This window comes from Pelophylax lessonae (assembly GCF_965119305.1).
Source record: "Pelophylax lessonae genome assembly, chromosome: 12".
NCBI classification, from domain to species: Eukaryota; Metazoa; Chordata; class Amphibia; order Anura; family Ranidae; genus Pelophylax; species Pelophylax lessonae.
Window position 1 is genome coordinate 208,731,625 of NC_138779.1, and position 22,628 is coordinate 208,754,252.

Genomic DNA, 22,628 nt, shown 5'->3' on the forward strand with positions numbered 1-22,628 from the left:
GTGTAACTACAGGGGTTACAGGGGTTGCAATTGCAACCGGGCCCCATGCTCCAGGGGGCCTGTGCAGCTCCCCTGTACACCTGGATAGGAGGGGCGGCGGGGGCAGCATGTAGAGAAATCACTGCCCTCCTTTTTCCTCCTGAAGCTGCAGGAGGAAAATGGAGGAGATTGGTTCCTCTGTATGCCCTCCCCGCCACTCCTCCTATCCAGTCCACTTGTGTTCTGCTGTCTCTGGGCCCCTGTGTGCTCCCCTGCCCCCCCCCCCTACTGTGCTGTCCTCCCCCTCCACCCCACTGTGCTCCCTCCCCTCTCCTGCCCCCCCCCCCCCACTGTAATTCCCTTCCCTCTCCTGCCGGCTGCTGCAGGGGATGTGTCACAATAGAGAACCAGGAAGGGGTCGGTAAATATGTAATCTACCAGCTTCCTTCTTTTCTGAATAGACAGAGTCATAGTCAGTCACATTGTAAAAAAATAAAATAAAATGATAAAAAATAATACAATTAAAATACTGAAAAATAAAAACTACTGACACCAGTGGGTGAACTTCCAGGATCGCAAAGGTCACACTTGCAACCGGCCCCTGGCATTCCACCACCGTGGGGAGGCCCCAAGATGGCAGGAAGGGGGCCCACTGCAGAACTTGTGAAAGGGCCCCGCAATGGGAGTAAAGGGCCCCAGGATCAGTGAGAAGAGCCCCAGGGTTGAAGAAAAGGGCCCCAGCCAGGGGTCCGGTGGGGCCCTTCATGGTTTCTTGCACCGGGGCCCTGAATGTTCTAGTTACGCCTCTGGGTTCTATAATATTAGGCAATTCTTTCTATACACCAGTGGTACCGTATGTGCATCCGGCCAATGGAGTGTAAAGGAATGAATAGCTAGATGACTCCACCTACCATCCTGAAATCAGGAATAATCCTCTTATTTTTGGAATATATGATGGCAAAGAGGGGCTTTACTGTGCTAAGCATTGATTCGGTTTGAGGGCTTTTTGATTACTTTAGCCCCATCCCACCATCACAGGTGTCAAACTGGTGGCCCTCCAGTTATTGCGGAACTACAAGTCCCATGAGGCACTGCAAGGCTGATAGTTACAAGCATGACTGCCATAGGCAGAGGCATGATGGGACTTGTAGTTCTGCAACAGCAGGAGGGCCGCCAGTTTGAAACCCCTACGGAATGATAACCTATATGGGTATACTGGTCTTGTTGAGTATTGGAATCCTTATGACGTTCTTGCAGAGCGATATGTCAATGACAGGTCCTCCTAGTCTGTGACATTACTGAAAACACATTGCTGTGAGAAGGTCAGCACTCCTTTTTTTTTTTTAATGTAAGTACAAGACCCTAAGGCACTTCTAAAAGGACAGCGTGCCACTCCTACGTACATCTACACTTACCTGAAGGGTCGCATTCCTAGTTAGTGTCTTCACTCAGTTCTCAGGATCCTCCATCATTTGTGCTGAAACAAGCTGAAGATCAAGGTAACTCTTTCAAGATAGATGAACTTGGACCAAATTGCATGATGTTTCTGTTAGGAATCCTGTGCCTACTGTCGGCTCTCACAGCTCCTTGTAAGTATTCTTTTAAATAATATTTTACGCTCAATTTATAAAAAATTTAACACCTATATAAAAATGTTTATTTAGGCCATGTGACTGTAATTTTCACATCTTATTGATCCCAACATTGAAAACTGAAAGGGTCCCTAATCTGGTGTGTTGGCTTTGTGAAAGTTGAAGTAGAACTATGTCCAAAAATCAAAAATGGCATTCTGTAAATGACGCCTTCTCTCAGGAGCATTAAAGCGGAGTTCCACCCTGGATTTTTTTTTTAATACCCCCGGGACAGTCAGGGCTAGTGCATTCCACAATGGCTAGCCTCTGATCTGTCCCGGGTTGCACTTACCTGCAAGACGAAATACTTACCTTGCAAACGTCTTGTCCAGCGCTGCCATCTCAGATGTGGGCAGCTTGAAGCCAGCGCGTCCTCTTCGGCGTCTTCTTCCGCCTTCTGTGGTCCCACGATGCTCTGCGCCCGCCCCGACGTCACTTCCGGGTCACGCGCGTCACCCCTCCACAGCTTCTGGGCATGCCCAGAAGCTGTTTAGAAGGGGATGACGCGCGCGACCCGGAACTGACGTCGGGGCCGGTGCAGGCGCAATGATTCCTGGGAGCTATGACGTCCAGCTCCCAGGAATCATTGCAGAGCCAGGAAGTGACGACGGGCCGCGGCCGAGGAAGGAGGAAGAAGGAAGTAAGGTAAGTATATTTTCTTCGCTACGAGGTAAGTAAAAAAAAAAAAAAAAATATGCGATTATCCATTTCTTTTTCAGGTGACCCGGAGCGAGAAGATGGAGGTAAGTATAAAAATAGGGTGGAACTCCACTTTAACATGGCAGTTTTTAATTTCCTTATGGGCCATACACACTATACAATTTTCTGAAGACTTTTTCCTTTAGATTTACCAAAGTCATATAATATGAGGTCAAACCTAAACACTTTCAATTTGTATGCAATCTGGCAGGCCCTTGCACTACATAGAAAAGGTAAATCTGAAGGAAATCTATCCACAAAAGTTGGATAGTGTGTATCCAGCTTAAGTCCTAGACATGAGCAGTTTGTTTCGTTCTGAATAAATATTTGGACAAATTTTTGCGTCATTCGGAGATTCAGCTATATCCGAATACCCAAATTGCAGTATAAACAACATTTACCGAATGCTCTGAATAACATAACGAAATTCGTCCGGATTTCCGAAATTCAAATTGAAATTCAAATCAAATTTGACATCGAACTCCAATCAAATTCTAGATATATAAGAGTCACAGGGCACAAGCCGTCAGGCTTTTCAGCACCCAATGTTGGTCTTTACCCATTTCTGGACTGGAAGGATTTGCCCCCTTAACCACTTAAGCCCCGGAAGATTTTACCCCCTTCCTGACCAGGGGGTATTTTGCGATTCGGCACTGCGTAACTTTAACGGACAATTGCGCGGTCATGCGACTCTGTACCTAAACGAATTTGACGTCCTTTTTTTCCCACAAACAGAGCTTTCTTTTGGTGGTATTTGATCACCTGTGCGATTTTTTGATCACGCGCTATAAACAAAAAAAGAGCATCAATTTTGCAAAAATAACAATATTTTTCACATTTTTTTATATGAAATTCCCCCCAAAAAAAAGTAAAAATCAAAATTTTTTAAAATTTTCGGCCAATTTGTTTTATGCTACATATGTTTAGTAAAAAAAATCACAAAAAGCGTATTTTTATTGATTTGCGCAAAAGTTATCGCGTTTACTAACAAAGGGAAAGATTTTTGTCATTTTTGTTGTTTTTTTTTAACGAGTAATGGCGGCGATCTGCGATTTTTTTTGCGGTACTGCGACATTGGGGCGGACAGATCGGACCCTTGACTGACATTTGTGACACTTTTGGGGTTACCAGTGACATTTCTACAGTAATCAGTGCTATACATATGCACTGTTACTGTAAAAATACACTGGTTGTGAAGGGGTTAACTTTATTTGGGAGGGAGGGGCTGTGTGTATCCCTAGGGGCGTGCTTTCTACTGTGATTGGCTGTGTCTTGAGCTGTAAGGACACTGATCAACGGATCTACATACTAGATCTGTTTGATCAGTGTCTTTACAGCGTGTTTACACAAACACGCTGTAAAGACACGCTGTTTACACAAGCTGCCTGACATTCTCCCTCTCCCCCGCAGATCGCCGAGTGACCGGCGGACATCGGGTCCGCTGGTCACACGCGCGGGGGGGTCCGTGACCACGCGGGAGCGCGCCTCCGGGGGCGCGCGCTCGCTCCCTAGACCCTCACAAGCTAGTGACGTAGCCCTACGTCACTTTGCCTGTGAGGGGCTGACTGCCGACGTAGATCGGCGTTAGGCAGTCGGCAAGTGGTTAATGACCAGGTCATTTTTTGTGATTCGGCACTGCACGTCACCACGTTCTTGCGGTCCACACGAGCGAGGCGTGTGTTTCACCGCCTCCTCGGCTCAGTTCGGGACCTTTCCCTTAGAGCTCTACGCTGTTCTCTTCCAGTAGTTTGAATGCCAACATTCCAAAATACTGGATATTCTGACATTTTTCAGTTATACTTTAATGAACTTAAAGCGGTTGTATCCCCTGTGTAAAAAAAAAAAAAAATGCATACTAGCACATTATGAAATACTTACCGTAGAACGAAGCCACCATACGGTCGCCCTGACACCCGCTGAGAGAGCTGACATGTTCCCTCGGGCATCTCTCCTGGGTTCGGCGGGTTCGGCGGCTCCGGCGCTGTGAGTGGCCAAAGCCACCATGACGTCACGAGCCGGCAAGGAGCTCTGAAGCTCTGGCAAGATGCGCCCATACGCATATTTTTAGCACTGATTACTGTAGTAATGTCACCGGTCCCCCAAAAAGTGTCAAAAATGTCAGTTAGGGGTCCGATCTGTCCGCCGCAATGTCACAGTCTCGCAAAAAATCGCAGATTGCCGCCATTACTAGTAAATAAATAAAAGTGACATAAATCTTTCCTGTAGTTTGTAGACGAGATCGCTTTTGCACAAACCAATCAAAATACGCTTCTTATGATTATTTAACCAAAAATATGTAGCAGAAAACAAAAGGATCAAAAAATTAGATTTTTTAAAAAAAATTTTGGGGGAATGTTATATAGCAGAATGTAAAAAAATATTTACATTTTTTTCAGAATTGTCGCTCATTTTTTGTTTATAGCGCAAAAAATAAAAATTCGCAGAGGTGATCAAACACCACCAAAAGAAAGCTCTGTTTGTGGGGAATTTAGGATATCAACTTTATTTGGGTACAGCATGGCAAAACCGCACAATTGTCCGTTAAAGTATCGCAGTGCCGAATCGCAAAAAATGGCCTGGTCATTAAGGGAGAAAATCAGAGGTGATCAAATACCACCAAAAGAAAGCTCTATTTGTGGGGGGGAAAAGAACATACATTTTATTTCAGTACAGTGTCGGGCGACCGCGCAATTTTTTGTTAACCACTTAAGCCCCGGAATATTTTACCCCCTTCCTGACCAGGGCCTATTTTGCGATTCGGCACTGCGTGACTTTAACGGACAATTGCGCGGTCGTGCGACGCTGTACCTAAACAAATTTGATGTCCTTTTTTTCCCACAAACAGAGCTTTCTTTTGGTGGTATTTGATCACCTGTGCGATTTTTTGATCATGCGCTATAAACAAAAAAAGAGCGACAATTTTGCAAAAATAACAATATTTTTCAAATTTTTTTATATGAAATTTCCCCCCCCCCCCCAAAAAAATGTAAAAATCTAAATTTTTTAACATTTTCGGCCAATTTGTTTTATGCTACATATGTTTGGTAAAAAAAATCGCAAAAAGCGTATTTTGATTGGTTTGCGCAAAAGTTATCGCGTTTACTAACAAAGGGAAAGATTTTTGTCATTTTTGTTGTTTTTTTTTTAACGCGTAATGGCGGCGATCTGCGACTTTTTTTGCAGGACTGCGACATTGCGGCGGACAGATCGGACCCTTGACTGACATTTTTGACACTTTTGGGGTTACCAGTGACATTTCTACAGTAATCAGTGCTATACATATGCACTGTTACTGTAAAATTACACTGGCAGTGAAGGGGTTAACTTTTTTTGAGAGGGAGGAGTTATGTGTGTCCCTAGGGGCGTGATTCTAACTGTGATTGGCTGTGGCTTGAGGTGTAGGAACAGTGATCAACGGTCCTACATAGTAGAACCGTATGATCACTGTTTCTACACAGGGGAGAATGACAGGCGGCTTTTTTACATCAGCCGCCTGCCTTTCCCCCTCTGCACCGACGATCGCGAGTGACCGGCGGACATCAGGTCCGCCGGTCACACGTGCGGGAGGGTCCGTGACCACGCAGGAGCGCGCCTCCGGGGGCGCGCTCTCGCTCCCTAGACCCTCACAGGCTAGCGACGTAATACTATGTCGCTCTGCCTGTGAGGGGCTGACCACCGCAGTAAATATACTGTGAGCAGTCGGCAAGTGGTTAAATTAATGCAGTGCCGAATCGCAAAAAAAAAAATGGCCTGGTCATTAAGAGGAGCAAATCCTTTCCGGTCCAGAACTGGTTAAGACAGCAGAAAATTTAAATTCAAACTCCAAATTATTTTGAACTCAGTGGAAACTCATGACCCCCAACTTCTTCCGCTGACCTGGAAGACACGGCGTCAGTTTAGTTTATCTTTCAGTCTGAAATCCTTTCCTCCGTCACTCAAGGTGGGGCAATGTTGTTTTAAAAAAAAAAAAAAATTCCTGTCTGTCAATGACGTTCGGTTCGCCACCGGCTACGTAATTACAATCAACTAACAACAGCCAGCTTTTAATTGTAGCTGAAGAGATTTTGACATCAAGTCAAATACCAGTCTGAGAAGCAAGTAATTGTCGCAAACTTTTTTTGTGTGACCTCTAGGTACTTTACCTGTCCAGGGGCCGTCTGCTCTCACCAAGTGATGATTGGCCGGTGTTTGGTTGCAGAAAAATCTCTATGACTGATTATTCACTTCAGCCCTCGAAGATTTTATCCCCTCCCCCCCCCCCCTTGCTATTCGGCACTGCAATTGCACAGTGTACCTAAATAGAATTGATGTCCTTTTTTCCCCAAATAAAGCTTTCTTTTGGTGGTATTTGATCACCTGTGGGATTTTTAATTTTTGCGCTATAAACAAAAAACGAAAATTTGGAAAAGAAATATATATATTATTTTTACTTTATGCCATAAAACAGGGATCCTCAAACTACGCCCCTCCAGCTGTTGTGGAACTACACATCCCATGAGACATTGTATAACTCTGACATTCACAGAGATGACTAGGCATGATTGGGGGGGGGGGGGGGGGATAGTTTGAAGATCCCTGCTATAAAACATGTCCAAAAAAAAAAAAATGTAAAAAAAATCGAATTTCTTCATCTGTTTAGACCAATATGTTTTCTGCTACATATTTTTGGTATAGGCCTATAGGTAGGCCTTATTAATGGCTTACCTATAGGTACAAGTTCAAAGAGAGGGTTTACAGCCACTTTAAGTCTCTGTGCAGATAACTTGATAGGATAGATTATCTTCAGGATACCTGCCTAGTATCCCCTTTCACTCCACAGACTGACACCGGTCCTCTGACTATCCTACGCCGGGGTGGCCCACCTCAAGTCAGGCCCCTAGACACGTTCCTCTGTACTCACAATACTGTTTTTTGAAGGTCTCCAGTGCCTCTACCCCTCCAGTCAGTTCTTCTGGACCTCTGGGCAGTGGTGTATTTAGGTTTTGTGCTGCCCTAGGCCTGACTAAACTTGTGCACCCCCTAATTTACATATGACCCACCCCTTCCTGTAAAGGCCACGCCCTTTACTGTTTACGACCTGCCCTGTCACCTGTGAACCACAGACCACAAGTCTATCAGTGCCCATCAGCGTAGCCTCATCAGTTCCCATACATTCAGCCTCATTAGTGCCCATCTGTGCAGCCTTATCAGTGCCGCCTCCTTACTGCCAATCAGTGCAACTTCATCACTGACCGCTTTATGGGGGTGCTAGACTGATTTGCCTCCTGGACTCTGCCCTCTGGCCCAATTCACACCATAAGACTGGCACTTTATTAAAAGTGTAGCGCAAGCCAGCAGAGACCCTTTTCGTGCGGGAACCGGGAGGAGGCTGATTTTTTTTTCTTTTGTGCAGGGTGCAGCTTTTTTGCTGCCCCCCTGCAAAGTGCCGCCCTAGGCCTGGGCCTTGTTGGCCTAAGCCAAGATACAGCACTGCCTCTGGGCTCAGTTTCTTTCCTCTGGTCCCCAGGCCATCCACCTGTAATCACATGCCATCACTACATAGGAGGAGGCAACCGCCACCCTCCCTCCGAGACTCTGCTCACCAGCCAAAGATCCCGCAGCACATGTGCTCCTGGCTTTCATACCGTATCCCATAATACACGAAGACAACCAATCTCTGCCATTCACTGGGACTGTATCAAAGCCTGTGTACCCATTGGTCAGGTTTCCTCCCACTGTCCAACATGCCTCCCTATTAGACCAGTGTGAAACACTCTCTAGACCCAATGAATTGCATACTGAGTAGGGATGATCGAACGGTTCGGGTCAACCATCGGTTCGACCCGAACATTGACTGTTCGAGGTTCGGCCAAATTCCGAACTTTTTGCTGAAAAAATATACATACATATATACTTTAACTTATTTATAGTTTTTTATTATATTATAATTTATGATTTTGTGTTTCAAACTTTATCATACCTGAAATGTTATAAAGAAGAACGCACAGTAAAAAAAAATCATATGTAAATAGTTGGTTTGGTCTGCTCATTCACAAGAATTACATGCAAAATAATGGTACCGCTTTCAGCACCTAAAATCCGAAAGAATCATACCGCCAGGGAGGTTAAGAAGAATATATATCGTATTGAATGAGTCCACCACATGTGGAGGTTGCTGTCCCTATCGTTGGACTACTGACGCGTTTCGGGAGACACGCTCCCTTCCTCAGAGCTAGTCCATCTCTCAGCCAGGTAGGACTTATACTGGATGTGCCGTGGGAGCCGACACCCCCCTCCCCCCCCCCCGTGTGCAGTGGGCGGGGCAAAAAAATTAAATAAATAAAAATAAAAATTTTTTTGTCCCGCGATATATTTTCTTCTTCTCTGTGAGTATGTTTTTGGCTTTTTCATAAAAGTTTTTAGGTGTCCAAGGGTAATGCACCAGGTGTTTTCTTTCTTTTGTATGCATTTCTGCTTGGAGTCCCTGCCTGAGGGTAGCAGCACTCCTGTGATTCCCATTGGAGTGAGCTCTTGGGTGTTAAGTTGCCTAAACATTCAACATTTACATTAACATCCGAACAGCCATTGTTTGGTCTGAACGTCCCCATTTAAGATGTAATCAGCCAGACCAAGCATAATAGATACATATGTATCCAAATATGGGCAAGTTGGCAAATATATCAGTGTATGTTAATATATTAAACTAAACCTTGCTAACCTTTACAGCTAAGAAAAAGGCCACCCCAACCTCTGATTAATCCGCAGTTGCCATAGTGCTGAACAAATGATCAGTTATGACACCAGCCGTTGATGGCTTGACAGTTCGGTTGAGGGAAAAGTTATTTTTCATAGCATGCCTTCGAGTGTAATTGTATTTGGAAAAAGTTATAGTAGGGGAAATAATTATTGGATCCCCTGCAGATTTTTGTAAGTTTGCCCACTCACAAAGAAATGAAGGGTCTATCATTTTTATCATAGACGAATTTTAAATGATAGAGACAGAATATCAACCAAAAATCCAGAAAAAAAACACATAAAACCAAATATTTTATAAATTAAAATGCAGTTCCATGAGTAAAATAGGTATTTGATCCACAAGCAAAACATGACTTAGTAGTTGGTGGAGAAACCCTTGTTGGCAGCAAGCACAGAGGTCAGACGTTTCTTGTAGTTGGTCGCCAGGTTTGCACACATCTCAGGAGGGATTTCAGTCCACTCTTCTTTACAGATCTTCTCTAAATCCTTAAGGTTTCTTAGCTGCCTCTTGGCAACTCGTTTAGCTCCCTCCATACATTTTCTATAGGATTAAGGTCTGGAGACTGACTAGGCAACTCCATGACCTTAATGTGCCTCTTCTTGAGCCACTCCTTTGTTGCCTTGGCGGTATGTTTTGGGTCAGTGTCATGCTGGAAGACCCATCCATGACCCATCTTCAGTGTTGTGGCTGAGGGAAGAAGGTTCTCATCCAAGAGTTTACAATACGTGGTCCCATCAATTGGCCCCTCAATGCGGCAAAATGCAAAATTTTGGTCTCATCTGACCACAGCACTTTCTCCCAATACTTCACTGAATTATTTAGATGTTCATTGGCATAACTGCACATGTGCCTTCTTGAGGAGGGGGACTCACCGTGTTTGGAGGAAGAAAAATACTGACTATGAGGTGGAAACTCTGCTAAAGGTAAAGACTGACTTTGCTACCTTGAGGGGCCAATGGATGGGGCCAGGGCTGCTGTTAGAAATTGCGGGGCCCCGTACAGACTACCTGGCAGGGCCCCCCCCCCCAAGAAAATATTAAAGATATATTTAGCTAAAATTACAACAAAATCACTATTAGCAGACACAAATATAACATAACTCGCATAATTCTGCTAAATCTAAAAAAAAAAAAAAACTATGTTAAATAAAAAAGATTCAATGAGAAAAATATACAGGCTGGGCAGTTGGAGCTCAGTGATCAGAGAGACAGAGAGAGAGAAACAAAGTTACAATTTACAAATAAACTCCTGAGCAGAGATAAGTGCTGGGAGGGGGCCCACACAAGGGAGGGGGATTAGTGAGGGACGACTGTCTCTTTCTCAACAAATAAAAGCTGATAGAAGGGAGAGGGACAGATCAGATTCAGGTGCCGGAGGAAGATTTCTGTATTTGTTGTCCATCACTAATCCCCCTCTCTGTGTGGGCCCCCCTGTGTGCTACAAGAGGGCTGGTGGTACCCCCCTATCAGCGGCCCTGGATGGGGCCATGTATTGTAACATATTGGTTAAGAACCTTCTTCCCTCAGCCAGAACACTGAAGATGGGTTATGGATGGGTCTAACAGCATGAGAATGACCCGAAACCTACAGCCAAAAAATGTATGGAAGGAGCTGAAACTTCAAGTTGCCAAGCGACAGCTAAGAAACCTTAAGGATTTAGAGAAGATCTGTAAAAAAGAGCCAAAATCCCTCCTGAGATGTGTGCAAAACTGGTCACTGACTACAAGAAACGTCTTACAAGAAAATGACAAAGAGAAGGGCACACCAACCTTGTGCATTACCACTAAAAAAGTTTATTAAAATCAAAAAAGGTAGCGTACAATATACTCACAAACATAGGATATGTACAAGCATGTAGGAAATAGGGACTGCTCGCTTCCAGGACACTTCTGTACTGCTGGATAGCGTCATGGCGTCCTCACAACCTTGTATGGCTTATGCGTTTCGAGGAAGGACCCTCTTCCGCAGAGCCAAAGTTGCCACTATTGTAGAGTACATTTACAATATTACTGTTATACTTATGCCTTCACTGCAGTGCCCAATTTAACCCTTTTCTTTATTCCCTAAACCAGGCCATTCTCTCGATTGTACAGAATGCATGTCTACAAACTCCACATCGTGCACAGGTTTTGCTGTGACCTGCCCTAATAGCTATGTGTGTGCAACCTCATATACAGAATCCACTGCAGGTGAGTTTCATTCAAAGATTAGGTCTACTCAAAACATGTCTAACTCCAAAAAACTCCAAAAAATAGTTACATAGTAATTGAGTTTGAATAAAGACAATAGTCCATCCAGTTCAACATGTGTAGGTGTGTGTGGACATATTCCTTTCCCATACCCCTGAATGTTTTGATCTTGGAGATGTACGTCCAAGAGTCTTTTAAAAGTAGCCATACTCCCCGCAGTTACCACCATTTGTGGAAGTTAGTTCCACAATCTTGTTGACCTTACTGTAAAAAAACCCTTGCATAACCTAAGGTTAAATCGCTTCTCCTCTAATCGCATAGTATGGTCACGTGTCCTCTCATGCCTCGTACACACGCATCGATAGTTGGCTGTGAATTTTCGGCCAACGTCCGATCGGCCGATTATCGGCTAGTTAGTATGATGCTTTCGACAACCGACTCCGACTTTTCAGCCGAAAAAAAATCTGGTGTGCAGGCTATAAAATTTTTGTTGGCCGTCAACAGAACGGCCGATTTTCCGTCAGTCAGTACAGATTTCGGCAGACAAAAATCTGATGAGCAAGACTGGATATGCTCAGAGAAGAAAAAACACACGGAAAGTAAACCAGCACATGACATCACTTCTGAAGTTGATTTTTGTTGGGCAAGAAAATTTGTGTGCAGTCTAGAGCACATTCCAACCAACACAACAACACTGGACAAAAGACGGCCGATCGGTCGGCCGATAAAGCGTGTGTACGAGGCATTACACTCCTTGCGACTGAAAGGTTTTTTTTCTAAGCTGAGATCACCGTTGAGGTATTTGTAAATCGTTATCATGTCCCCTCTCAGGCGTCTCTTCTCTAGGGAGAATAAATCGAGTGCTTGTAAACGCTCCTCATAATTTAGATCCTCCAATCCCCTAATTAGCTAATTAGTGTATCAGTGGGAGGAATAGTGCCCCATAGTGTGTGTCAGTGGGAGGAATAATACCCCATCATTGGTATCAGTGGGAGGAATAGTGCCCCATCATTGGTGTCAGTGGGAGGAATAGTGCCCCATCATTGGTATCAGTGAGAGGAATAGTGCCCCATCATTGGTATCACTGGGAGGAATAGTGCCCCATCATTTGTGTCAGTGGGAGGAATAGTGCCCCATCATTGGTATCAGTGAGAGGAATAGTGCCCCATCATTGGTGTCAGTGGGACTAGTTGCCTAGTGTCTAGTTGCCCTTCTTTGGATTCTCTCCAGTTCCAGCACATCCTTTCTGAGGATTGGCGACCAGAACTGGACAGAATACTCCAGATGTGGCCAGACCAGAGTTTTTTATAAAGTGATATTGAATGTAATTGAAATGTAATTGAACTATAAATGTAATTGAACTAAGTTTAGCAAGAATATGCAATAGCAGGAATGTAGCTTGGTGAGTAGGTTTCATGCTGCTCCATCCAGAGGCTCCTAAAATTGTAATTTTGTTTTAAAGTGTTACACAAGGTCTTTTTGTTACAAGTATTCATTTTTTTTTTAAAGCAGAAAGAAATGTATCTTTACACAAATGGCATAGGAATCACATATTAATAAAATTATTTGGCGTCAATTGGTCACAGGTGAATCAAACTCTACAAGGTACATCCGCTCATGTGCACCTTCCAATGTCTGTGATAAAATTGGAAGCATTAGTAGTCCTTATGGTATCGTAAAGACATCCACCTCGTGTTGTCATACAGACAACTGCACTGCACCCATTCTGGCAGGTAAGAACAGACACACATACTTTTTTTTTAGGTACAATTTTACCCATGCTTACATTGTGTTGATTGATTAGATTTATTATTCAATAAGGGAAGTTATCTTTATATGTACTGGCTATGTCTGTACACTTTTGACCAGGAGCTTGCAAGAACAATTACTATCTTTCTTTCTGTAGCACCCTTCTAGGTAGGTGCTAAGAAAACCATAAGGGGGCCCTGTCTGCTTATCAGAGGGGCCTGGTTGTTCAGCTAGGCTGTCATGTGTTTCCAGGTGTGCCTGTTGAGCTTGGGGAGTCTCCCCACTGTGTCCAATGAGGGCTCTTATTGGACAGTGGAGGAAACCTGGCCAATAGCACACCAGGGCTTGTATCTACCCCAAAGGCCAGAATCTGCCGCAATGCATCCTAGGATGGGGTATAAGTCTGAGGGGGACACATGACAGGGCATCTTTCGCAGGAAGCAGAGTCCCAGGAGGAGGGTGACGGCTGTCTCTCCTGCTGCCAGCGCAAGTGAGCATGTCCTGGGCAGTTGTCCTAGAGGATGAAGGTTGAGCTGAGCTGCAGAAAGGGATCCAGTGTGCTGTGGACTGAGTGGAGCTGCTGGGCAGAAGTTTCCAGGTAAAACAGTATCGTGAGTATTCAAAACTGCCCAGGGGTCCGCCTAGGAGAGAGGACCACTCCAGAAGGTCAAGATTAAACCAGGAGCCAGCTAACCAGTAGAGAAGGTTTAGGAAAGGGGGTGCCAGTGTCTAAGCCCTGAAGATAAGAGTGTGAGAGAGGGTGCCGGTGTGGGCCCTGAAGTATACAAGTGTTCAGCAGTGCAGCAGTGATAAAGTAGCTACCTCAGCAAGGAGTGCCAAAGGGAGCTTCAAAGGGGACTTTGAGTCACAAGGAGGTGATCAGAAGCCAGTTCAGAGTTAACAGGCAACAGGTCAGCGTTATCCAGCGTTAACCGGCATTGACCGGCATCAAGGCAGCATCAAGTCAGCGCCAACAAGCATTTTCAGTTGTCCCTGGCAATTTGTGCATAGTTGAGCCAAAGGAGTGTCCCACTCATCCCTTCTCCCATCCAAGTTCTCAATAAAAATAAAAAACCCAAAGATACTGGACTGGTCATTGTCTCAGTGCTCACACTTGGAGAACATGCCTAAATGTGCTGTTGTTGTTAGCGGTAACCCAGGCGGACCAACATCCAGCAAAATGGCTGGGAATGCTGCTACATTTCAAATAGTTTTTATTCATTTTTTAGAAAAACAGGGGAACAAGTTACAAAACTGACAGTGGGTTACAGAGTAAGGCATAAACTACTCACGTAGAAAGCAAGCAATAAACACAATAACATGTACAGCATTTACCTCTTAAAGCGGAGTTCCACCCTGAATTTTTTTTTTTTCTCCATCCGCTTGCTATTTTTTCCCTGTAAAAGAATTGGATAATTATTTTTTTTCTTTGTCACTGACCTTGTTTTTGAAGAAAAGAAGAGGAAGTACTTACCTTACTTCCTCTTCCTCCCTCGGAGGACTTGTCCGCCGCCTCACTTCCTTCTTGCATTGATTCCTGGGAGCTGAACGTCATCGCCCCCAGGAATCAATGCGCCTGCACCGGCCCACACGTCACTTCCGGTGCAGGCGTGTCATTCCTGGCTAAACAGCTTCTGGGCATGCCCAGAAGCTGTGCAGGGATGACGCGTCTGCACCGGAACTGACGTCTGGGCCAGTGCAGGCACATTCTGGGACGGAAGAGGATGCGAAGAGGACGCAGAAGAGGATGCGCTGGCTTCAGCTGCCCACACCTGAGATGGCAGCGTTGGACAAGAAATTTTTAAGGTAAGTATTTCTTCTAAAAGGTAAGTGCAACCCGGGACAGTACAGAGGCTATCCATTGTGGAATGTACTAGCCCTGACTGTCCTGGGGATATTTTTATCTAATTTTTTTTTTTTCAGGGGGAACTCTGCTTTAAGTTCGCATCTCATGTTCAGTAGTTGTCCAGCCATAACTTGGGCCATAGTATGCTTTTACTACCACACCACCCCTATTGGGATACAACTGTGGTGATGACATCCGTGTCAAGTCATTGATAACCATAGCTATTGAAAGACTTGATTATAGAATACCAGAGGTAAAAACTCAAAAACCCACAGTTTTTGTAAACTTAGGGAATTGGAAGAGGAGGAAAGGAGGGGGGGGGGGGGGCAAAAGGCTTATAATGTCATGTTGAGAAATATTAAGCCTGTTTGGTATAGTTCAACCAGGAGTTCCACGCTACTTGAAACTTCATTATTCTGGATTTTTTTTAAAGCCAATAGTTTTTCATATTATTATTGTACATTTACACTTAAAGCGGAGTTCCGGGCTCAAAAACAACTTTGGCCCATCCGCTTGATGTAAATGCCCTAAAAAACAAATAGATACTCCCGAATTTTATTTTTCTTTACTTACCTTGTTTTTTAAGAAAGTATACTTGCCTTCCTTCTACTTCCTCCCTCTTCAGCCACGGCCCGCGCCGTCACTTCCTACTTTCGATGATTCCTGGGAGCTGAGCGTCATCGCTCCCAGGAATCAATGCGCCTGCACTGGCCCCGCTCGTCAGTTCCGGTGCAGATGCGTCATTCCCTACTAAAAAGTGACGACGGGAGCGGCGCAGGGCATTCTGGGACGGAAGAGGACGCAGAAGAGGACGCGCTGGCTTCAGCTGCCCACACCTGAGATGGCAGCGCTTGAGAAGAAATTTTCAAGGTAAGTATTTCTTCTTGCAGGTAAGTGCGACCCGGGACAGTACAGAGGCTATCCATTATGGAATGTACTAGCCCTGACTGTCCCGGGGGTATTTTTATCTAAATGTAATCTCCGAGGCCGGAACTCCACTTTAATGTGACCCTCTCCAATGTAGGAGGTTCTAGGTACCTTGTACGTATCGCAAAAAATGGCCTGGTCATTAAGGGGGTAAAACCTTGCGGGGGTTATGTGGTTAATGGTGTCAGTGAGAACTTATCTGAGAGGCAGAAATTGCTCATTACTTAAGGAAAACCCTAACAGCCTCTGGAGGAACCCTGGTTGAGAAAGCCTGATCCACTGTAGATGATAAATAATATTGGAACACCAATGGCCTGTGTTTTTGTCCTTTTTAAGTACCTTCTGTCAGCTCTGAACCCAATGGAGTGACGTGTCCGACCTGCCAGTCATCTTCCTCTAGTTATTGTTACGAAGAAAAGACTGTTGACTGTACCGGAGAGGAGAAAGTATGTTCCCTTTACTCTACTGACATAGGCGGTAAGTCTTTTTTTTTAAAACATTAAGCTCCTATTACTATATTTTCAATGTGCTTTTCTTCTTTTTGGTCTGTTGAGTGTATACTAGTGATCGACTGATATTGTTTTTTATTGCCCATGCCGATACCGGTATTTTGGTAATCGCATATCGGTATCGGCCGATATTGGGTGATATTTTAGTACATTTTTTGTTTTGACAGGTATTCTTGTGGAGGGATCTGGGGGGTCTAAAAGACCCCAAACCCCTCCTCTGCACTTAAAAGCATTCAAAACGCCAAGTTTGGCTGTTTTGAATGCTGTCAGTCTTTTTAATTTGGTGCCGAGTACCCGGAAGTGATGTCATGTTCCGGGTTTTTACATGGAGACCCGATCAGAGCCGAAAATGCGGCTTTGATTGGGTCTTCTCTTCGGCGGCCATGCAGGCTGGTTGCCCGGGTCTCCCATCCCCAGGCGAGCCGCGGAAGGCAGCAGGGGGGGGACGTCCCCTCCCACTCCTTGTAATGACAGCCGAGTGGCTTCTCAGCCGCATCAGTTGTCATTACAAGACAGCCGACCGTCGGCTATGGACGCCGGTACTGGGGTGATGCCTCTAGCTGCAGGGATCACTCCGTTACAGCAATTTCCCGAAATATCGGCAATATTGGTAACCTCCGGGGCCAATTCTGATATATCGGGGAAAGTGCATATCGGCCCCCGATATATTGGCTTTGCCGATAATCGGTCGATCCCTAGTGTATACTATTAAAAATGTATTATTATACTTGTTTGATAGGTATTTTATTTTTTAAAATAGGATTATTACTCTCATGTTACAGGAAACAGGTTCTCCATTAGAGGATGTGCCAACCAAAATATCTGCAGCACTCAGAAATACACTGTCAATGGAACAAACATTTCTTACCAGTCTACATGCTATTGTGGAGGTACACTTTAATATTTTATAAATGAATACAGACACGCAGAGGCGTAACTAGAACCTTCAGGGCCCCCCGGTGCAAGAAACCATGAAGGGCCCCCCGGACCCCTGGCCGGGACCCTTCCCTTCAAACCTTGGGCTCTTCCCACTGATCCTGGGGCCTTTTACTCTCGTTGCGGGGCCCTTTATTACGGTCTTGCAGGGGACCCTTTCACAAGTTCTGCAGTGCGCCCTCTTCCTGCCATCTTGGGGCCTCCCCGCGGTGGTGGAATGCCAGGGTCTGGTTGCAAGTGTGACCTTTGAGATCCTGGAAGTTCACCCACTGGTGTCAGTAGTTTTTATTTTTTGGTGTTTTAATTGTATTATTTTGTATAATTTTGTTTTATTTTTTTAATATGTCACTGACTATGACTCTGTCCATTCAGAAAAGGAGGGAGCTGGCAAATTCCACATTTACCGACCCCTTCTTGGCTCTCTATTGTGACACATCCCCTGCAGCAGGCAGGAGAGGGGAGGGGAGGGAGCACAGTGGGGGAGGGGGCAGCACAGTGGGGGGGGACCAGGGGAGCACACAGGCCCAGAGACAGCAGAACACAAGTGAACTGAATAGGAGGAGTGGCGGGGGCAGAGGAACCGATCTCCTCCATTTTCCTCCTGCAGCTACAGTATGAAAAAGGAGGACAGTGATTTCTCTACATGCTGCCCCCGCTGCCCCTCCTATCCAGGTGTACAGGGGAGCCACACAGGCCCCCAGGAGCATGGTTCCCGGTGTTCCTATTTAGAAACACAGGTCTCTGTGTTGATTTCACAAGCCCATCCCCCTCACAGATAGAAACACCCCCTATTGCCGCCACAGCAGACCGTTGTACTCTCTGAACTGATCACAGAGCGCCTGTGATCCTTCTATATAGGAACACAGGTCTCTATGATCATTTCACAAGCCTCTCCCCACACAGTTAGAAAACACCCCCTAGGCTCACAATTAACCCTTTGATTACCCCTAGTTTAACTTCTTCCCTGCCAGTGTCATTATTACAGTAACAGTGCATATTTTTTAGCACTGATTACTGTAGTAATATCACTGGTCCTCCCAAAAAGTGTAAAAAATGTCAGTTAGGTGTCCGATCTGTCCGTCGCAATGTCGCAGTCCCGCTAAAAAATCGCAGATCGTCGCCATTAGTAGTAAAAAAATAAAAAAAATATATAAATCTTTCCCCTAGTTTGTAGACGCGATAACTTTTGCGCAAACCAATCAAAATACGTGTATTGCGATTTTTTTTTTTACCAAAAATATGTAGCAGAATTCAAATTGGCCTAAAACAGAGATCCTCAAACTACGGCCCTCCAGCTGTTGCGGAACTACACATCCTATGAGGCATTGTAAAACTCTGACATTCACAGACATGACTATGCATGATGGGAATTGTAGTTCCTGAACAACTGGAGGGCCATAGTTTGAAGACCCCTGGCCTAAAAGGATGAAAAAATTAGATTTAGAATTTTTTTGTTTGGGAATGTCATATAGCAGAATGTGAAAAATATAGTTTTTTTTTTTTTTTTTCAGAATTGCCGCGTTCGTTTTTTGTTTATAGTGCAAAAAAAAAAAAAAAAAAATTCCAGAGGTAATCGAATGCCACCAAAAGAAACCTCTATTTGTGGGAAAAAAAAGGACATCAATTGTATTTGGGTACAGCGTCGCACGACCGCGCAATTTTCCCTTAAAGTAACGCAGTGCTGAATCACAAAAAATGGCCCGGTCATTAAGGGGGCAAATCCTTCCGGTCCAGAACTGGTTCAAGTTCATGTGCGTGCAAATGCAGGCGTCCCACATGTGCGTGCAAATGCAGGCGTCCCAATACTTTTAGTAATATAGTGTATAAATGTGACTTGTAAAAAGAATGTAGGTAATGAAAAATAAATGAAAAAAAAAAACAGCTTGGGGTCCCCCTGTCCATACCAGGCCCTTCAGGTCTGGTATGGATTTTAAGGGGAACCCCATGCTAAAATTTAAAAAAAATAACGATGCCCCCCCTCCCCAAAATCAATACCAGACCTTTATCTGAGCATGCAGCCCTACAGGTCAAGAGGTAGCCACTTTTTTGGGGTCTGGTTTGGATTTCCGCTGACTTCACAGGGACTTCTAGCTTGGAAATTCTGAGTTTCAAAGGTGAACACGTTTTTCAATAAATCCCGACCTAACCATAACTGATCTAAATATTTGATAAGTTCACTCATCTGTAGATGATAGTGATATGGGAGTAAGATGTTATAAGAAACCTGTGTGACACCAGTGAGAAGACAAATGAACTGGTACAGGAAGAAAACATCCAAATATTTACACCCAATGTACCCAAGTGTGTGGTCTATTCTTTCTGGCTCACCTATCTTTCATTTTTTTTAAATTATCATGGAAGCAGTTTCCTAGAGGAAGAACTTGCCCTTGCTTTAAGAGAATTGTAGGAGAGAAGTGGGTGAACTTTGTACTTGGCTAGAGAAAGAGACTGATACATTGTTTTTTTTTTTTCTAATTTAAGGCAATTCTAGCAACACTTATTGCCCAGACACCAATGTCATCTGTCCTCCTGGCACCATCTGTGCAAGAGTTCGAACTCTAAGTTTTGTTGGTAAGTTGAAAAAGCATTTTCCACTCATCCATACAATGCCTTCTTTCTTTACCTTACCTGATGGCATCCATTCACAACCCTCAACCGCTAAGCAATCTAATGGACAGCCCAACCCCAGTCGAGGTGGCCTCTCCCCTGGTTCAGGCACAGCAAGTTCCCCTCGGGGGTGTCTGGACCTCTGGTGGGCCATTAAGATGGCCTAGGCAACTTCAAACTTACTTTCATCCAGGTTGGGTTCCATTGATACACTCTTCTTATGGTTTAACGTACTTATCACTAGGGATGATCGAACTTTTGAAAAGTTCGGTTCGACCAGAACACCCGAAATTCCCGAAAGTTTGGGTCCGGATACCAGAACCCCATTGAAATCAATGGGACCCGAACTTCGGTAATCAAAAAACACAATTTTGAAGCCCTAAAACCCAATAAATGCCCATAAAAAGTGCCTAGAGTTCTGGGTCATACCCCAGAGACTATTAATCACACAAAAAAAGTTCTTAAAAATTGAAGTTTTTGATAGAGAGCCAATTATTGAAAAAAAATGAGATTTCTTTGGATTTAGTGTCTGGGGGGTCTAAAAGGTGTACCTGTGAAGTTTCAGCTCTGTAGCATGTCCAGAACCAGAAAAAAAAATTGTTTTTCTTAGAATTGCAGTAGAGCAGGGTTGTGGCTCCGCTACTTTCACACCCGGCCGTTTTTGTTGCAGGCGTTTATTGGGCATTTTTTGGGCGTCTTTGGAGGCAGGCATGACATCTGAACTTCTGTGTAGGGGTATATATACACACACACATATATGTATATATATACACATACATACATATAGGTGTGATAGGAGCGGAGCCACATCCCTGCAAATAATTTCATTAGCGCAGGCATAGGGTTCTGGTACTTTCACACCTATATGTGTGTATGTGTATAAATACATACATGTGTGTGTGTGTATATATACCCCTACACAGAAGTTCAGATGTTATGCCTGCCTCCAAAGACGTCCACAAAAAAGCCCAATAAACGCCTGCAACAAAAATGGCCAGGTGTGAAAGTAGCGGAGCCCTATCCCTGCTCTACTGCAATTCTAAGACAAACGATCTTTTTTCTATGGCGGTCACCCTGACATGGAAGGGTTTGACCCCTGGCATAGCAGTCAGAGTCAGTTCACCCTTAACACTTTCCCTACAGAAACTAGATTATTGAATCTAACTATAGTGGAAAATAGTACCCTAACTACATTAGATATCCCTTTCCTCACACTAATAATTGCTAAATGACACTTTTGAAGCAGGAGTAACAGAACTGCTTCCACTCTCTTCCACATCCCTGTATTACAATGCTAGAGATTTGGCGGGGCTATGTTATATACTGGGGGGCGTATTCACTACTGATTGGCCTCTGGACCCCCTAGTCACTCCACTCACATTCCTAGCATCCTCCTGCCCCCTCTATTGGCTTGTACTAATGTCTCTGGTCCAATCACGGGCTTTTAAAGCCCAGTTCCTGTCCCATTGCATTTTGGTCGGTTCTGGTTGCCGAATTCCGAACTTTTTTCGCATTCGGCCGAATTTAGAACAATCAATGTTCGGGTCGAACCGATGGTCGACCCGAACCGTTCGATCATCCCTACTTCTCACTTACAATTGTTATTTAGGAATTTGCTTTGTCACTAAGAGGCTTCTGCCACAGTAATGTTAAATGCATGGTTTTCAGCTTTGTACACTTTGTTCAAAAATCCCAAAAAAACGTTTTAAAAGAAAAAGCATTTTTCCACAATTGTACTAGAATAACATGTTGAAGGACTGGTTCTCTTTAATGAGCAATAATACTTTTTTTTGCAGGTAGTGCAAGTTCTGAAATAACTAGGACTGCATGTTTTCCAATATACCAGTGTGGAATCTCCAGTAGTGCCACCTTTCTAGGTGGAACATTAAGAATGATGACCATCTGTTCAACGAATAACTGCAATCTAACCAATCCAAGTTGTAAGTGACCATTTGCATGACCATTTGCATAGCATGCCTTGTCATTTTTTGAAAAATGCTTTTGAGTTACATTTTTTTTTTACGTTTAATTTTTTTCTGTAAGCCCCCATTCACACTACCACGACTTGTCAGGCGACTTGTCAGCCTGACAAGTCGCGGTCCCTCACGGTCCATTGACTGCTACAGGACCCGTTCTAATAGGAGCGACACAAGTCGCTCCGACTTAGAAAAAGGATCATGTACTACTTCAGGGCGACCTCGGAGCGACTTGCATAGACTTCCATTATGTGAAGTCCTTACAAGTCACGCCAAAGTAGTACAGAGTCGTGCCACGCTAGTGTGAATGGGCTCTTAGACCCCGTTCAGACAGGGGCGACACGACTTGGTGGGGCGAACTGTGAAGTCGCGGTGCACAGCGTGCACCGTGACCTCGGCGCGACTTGCACGGACTTCATATCATTGAAGTCAATGCAAGTCACCTCCAGGTCGCCCCAAAGTAGTACAGGACCCTTTTTCTAAGTCGGAGCGACTTGTGTCGCTCCTATTAGAACGGGTCCTGTACTATTCAATGGCGAGCGACCCACCGCGACTTGTCAGGCAACCAAGTCGCCTGACAAGTCGCGCTAGTGTGAATGGACCCTTAAATGTTAAAATGAAAAATATATTTATTTATTTATTTAATACTAACTCAGTTGTCTGGCCCGCCGTCATGAGGGGGAGGAGCCTAACGGCACGCACGTAGGCCGGAGGGGGAGAAGGCTATCTCCTACTTGAAAGAACTAAGGATCCCGACCGCTCCCGACCCACCCTCGGCCAGACTCTAGACGCCTAAGTTCCCGGGGATGAGCGCGGGCACTGTGAGCGGTGAACCTCGTTGACCC

At 44.6% G+C, this 22,628-nt stretch overlaps 1 protein-coding gene across 1 annotated transcript in view; it reads left to right on the forward strand.

Annotated features, from left to right (window-relative positions):
- Positions 1 to 11,197: 11,197 nt before the first annotated feature.
- The window catches only part of LOC309569012 (uncharacterized protein), a gene marked incomplete at both ends in the record, with an annotated part of 150,319 nt that continues 138,888 nt past the window's right edge, over positions 11,198 to 22,628 (forward strand). Inside the window, 7 exon segments of the mRNA XM_082274772.1 lie at positions 11,198 to 11,233; positions 12,820 to 12,844; positions 12,847 to 12,966; positions 16,092 to 16,232; positions 17,047 to 17,154; positions 19,682 to 19,771; positions 21,604 to 21,747. Of these exon segments, the coding sequence (XP_082130898.1) occupies positions 11,198 to 11,233; positions 12,820 to 12,844; positions 12,847 to 12,966; positions 16,092 to 16,232; positions 17,047 to 17,154; positions 19,682 to 19,771; positions 21,604 to 21,747 (664 nt within the window).